At 33.2% G+C, this 3,844-nt stretch overlaps 1 protein-coding gene across 1 annotated transcript; it reads right to left on the bottom strand.

The window, feature by feature from the left end:
* Positions 1 to 2,742: 2,742 nt before the first annotated feature.
* LOC138868955 (uncharacterized) lies at positions 2,743 to 3,593 on the bottom strand. Its single transcript, XM_070146536.1, has 3 exons — positions 3,387 to 3,593; positions 3,137 to 3,186; positions 2,743 to 2,998 (listed from the first exon to the last, which is right to left on the bottom strand). The coding sequence occupies exons 1-3, from the start codon at positions 3,591 to 3,593 to the stop codon at positions 2,743 to 2,745; spliced, it is 513 nt and encodes a 170-aa protein (XP_070002637.1).
* Between the last annotated feature and the right edge of the window lie 251 nt (positions 3,594 to 3,844).

Genomic DNA, 3,844 nt, shown 5'->3' with positions numbered 1-3,844 from the left:
TCTACACTTATCCACAAAATATCTACAATTTTGCTACACATATGCTACGCCTTTCAAGCCACCATTATCCAGTATTATTTACCATTTTTAATTATAAAATAGAACATGTTGAAGGTGCAGTTGGTCAAGAAAAACTTCCAGCACATGGTAATTTATATACACATTTTCAAGTTGTAGCTGATGAAGACAAAGCAGGTATCATACTGTCACTCAAAGATATTTTTTAATTGTTTATAAATTTTAACATTCTTGTTAAAATTGATATGAATTGTGTTACAGTTACAGAAGATATCAATCCACAGTCCCCAATTCACAAAGTGACAGTAGCAGCTCAGTCAAAACAGGTCATTGAGGAACATGACAATGAAGGTGCAGATGCACAGTGTGGGGATCTAGGTGATTCAGAAGGATCAGGAGTTGAGAAGAATGGGGTCACACTAGATGATTTTGAGTTGCCCGACAACTTATCCCAGTTGGTTATGTTTGGCGAGCCCATACAAGATGATGCAACACCTATGCATCTGAGGAGAACAAGGGCAACATCTCGTTTGGACCGAAAATTTTCTACCTCAAGCACCCTTTTACTACTGTTATTGGTGAAAATGTAGATCCGGATGTTTTAGAAAACTTCAACAAGTGGTTATACCAGTCTAGCGACAAAGGTTCAAATAGGTATGAATGCATAATTTGACACTTTCATTTCAACATTTATCTTTTACATATCTAATTCAATCTACAATTTTTTTTGTCATTTATTTGTTGTTACAGTTGGAAGGCTCCGTTTTCCATAAAGGATAACCAAATTAAGCTTTGGTTAGACCTTGGAGTGGAAAAGGTTGATAAGAAGGAATGGTTCTTTTCACTGGCTCACCCCGGACAAGTCCTCAATGACTCGGTAAGTATCAATGAGTCTATTCCCAAGTTATGATTTGTAGATATTTTGTCTTCTGTTTTGTAGATAATATATGAAGATGACTTGTAGTATAAAGTGTAGATATGATGTAGACATGATTGTAAATATTGTCTTTCTTGTATGTAGTGTAATTAATATTTAGGATTCATGTTATATATCATATATTTGAAGATTATTTATAGTATAATATGTATTTTGTGGACAGAATAGTTTTATTGATGTATTTACTGTTTGTAGTGTAGTTGTAGTTATTTTGTAGTTTATGTAGAACATTACAAAATTAATTGTAGTATAAAATGTAGATATAATGTAGACATGATTGTAGATGATGTGTTACGTGTTTGCCCAGTAATTGTAGGTAAATTGTAGTTATTTATAGATTAGGTACTTAAACTGTAGGTAAATTGTACATTTACTGTAGGTAAATTATAGGTAATTTGTTTAAATTGTAGAGCTGTTTTTAGACATCATTGTAGATACTTTTTGTTTATGTTTTTGTAGTTAATTGTAGTTATAATATAGGTTTCATGTAGATTATTTAAAGCTGAGTTGTTGTTTATATGCCAACTATTTTTGGGTGCAACACATTAATGTAATAATGTATTACTTGAGGAAAAGAGACAAGTATGGCCCCAATAACAAGACCAGGTTTACCACAACGGATTGTGTGTTCAAGACCAGGATAGAACAAATTTATGAAAAGTTCATAAATTCACCTCCACAAGAGAAGTATTCGGTTGTTAAACCCCAAGATGTTGTTGCAGAATATATTTTGGGGTATAGACTACTTGCCAATGTTGCATGGGATGAAGTTGACTATGTCATCATGCCCGTCAATATTAAAGAAAAATTTCATTGGGTATTGGTTATTTTCGACATTGCAGACAGGCAACTTTATGCGTACGATTCCATGGTCTCTTCACACAACCATCATGTTGTTGAATCCTGTGTCGCAAAGTTTTCTGTTATTATCCCTTTGTATTTTTCATGCACTGGTTTCTATGGGAAGCGAGATTTGTCAATTCCCGTAAAAGACCTTTCTAATATTGACCAACATCGTAGACGCTATGGAGCGCTCCTATGGGACTATGCTACAAAGAAGCAGGAAGATGGGTCAATCAGTGAAAGTGAGGTTACAGACAGACTAGCAAGGAGGAAGGGTGCACCTGCATTGAATGAGAAAACAAGAGTCCAAAGAAAGAAGAAGTAGTGTCATGTCTATGTAATTTAGTTGATGCTAGTTTGTAGGAGAAGTATAGTACACAACTTTCTGAACATTTCTTTTGTGTTTTATTGTAGCAGACTTTTTGTTTTGTTAATTTCTATCAAGTTTAGTAGTTCACTTGAAATTAACTTGGTGGTTTTATCTCCAGTTGTTTAATATTTACAGCACTTGTTCTTCATTATCTTAAAAGTAGTTATTATGTTGTTAGAATACAAATTATCTACAAAAGAACTTCAAATTATCTACAATCTGGAAACACTGAATGTTGAGATTGTATATAATTTTATAGTTGAATATGTATATAATTTGTAGGGAATACCTTCAGTTGTATTTACTTTCTGTATATAATTGTCAGTTCAAGTTACAGTAATTTTTTTTAACTTATAGTTATATTGTAGATAATAAATATTAACTGCTATGTACAAAATGTAAAAAATGGAGGTAGATGATTGACACAATACAGAAAAACATGTTAACAAACATATAAACAAATTGAAGTTAACTACATTATGATCTTTCAAAACTTAAACGATTACACACAAAATTTTGTTAACTTGAACACACTAACAATTATTTTTGAAATACTATTCTAACTACACGATATTTATTTCTTTTTGGGTGCATTCTTGCAAGATCTTTTGTTATGCCCTTCACCTCCACAGTTGCTACATGATACCTTGTACTTCTTTGACTTTAGTTCATCATATGTTTTGTATCTTTCCTTTTGAGGTCTTCCTGGCTGCTTTTTCTCTCCCGTAGGTGGATTTACTACTTCATCGGATATATGTTGTGTCACATTCCATTTGTTTTCATCAGGAAAGGGATTTACTGGTATTTCATATGTACGTAGCAGGCTCTCCCTTGTGTAATACGGAGAGCAATAGTTTTCATAAGTTTCATTCCTATGCCTTAGAGCCGCCAAAGCATGCGGACATGGAAGTTCATCAAGTTGGAACTGGCCACAACTACATTTCTAGCTTTTAAGACACACAATGTACCGCTTCACACCATCTATCACAGTATGAATATGATCTGTTGAAGCCCTCACCTACAATTACATAACAAACAGAAAGAAAAATATTTACAATCATAAAAATAGATTATCTACAATGTATCTACAATTATATCTACAAATTATCTACAATCTACAATCTACAAATTAACTATAATTTCTCTACAATTTATCTACAATCTGAAAACAATGTGTATTACTTAATTAATTTTTTGCACCAAATAAATAGATCTTACCCTAAGTTTCTGAGATAATGTACTGTTTTTCTCCATTTCTTTGTTGAATTTGTACCCAAGGTATGTGAAAGTACCCTTTACCTTCAATAACTTCTCTTTCATCCAACGTTCAAGAAGTGTCCTCATATACTCTAATAGGTCAAATATTGGCAGCTCTCTTGCCTCTTTTGTTACAGCATTCAACGACTCGGCAATGTTTGATGTCATAGTCCAAGTTCTATTCACCGTTGCTTATACTCTTGACCATCTATGATAGCCAATATCATAGAGGTATGATTTAACACGCGGGTCTATCTCTTCAATCTTCGACATCCTTTCATTAAATTCATCCAGAGTGTATGACACAGTTGTAGCAAAGTACAATTCATTTAATTGTAGATGACCCTTCTTGAACTTTGCCCTTATATTTGTCCAAATATGCCACACGAAAGAGTAGTGTGGCACGCCTGGATAGACAA

This window comes from Nicotiana sylvestris, chromosome 5 (genome assembly GCF_000393655.2).
Source record: "Nicotiana sylvestris chromosome 5, ASM39365v2, whole genome shotgun sequence".
In the NCBI taxonomy this organism is placed as follows: domain Eukaryota; kingdom Viridiplantae; phylum Streptophyta; class Magnoliopsida; order Solanales; family Solanaceae; genus Nicotiana; species Nicotiana sylvestris.
Note: the sequence above shows the minus strand (reverse complement) of the source record. Positions and strands in the feature narration are given on the sequence as shown.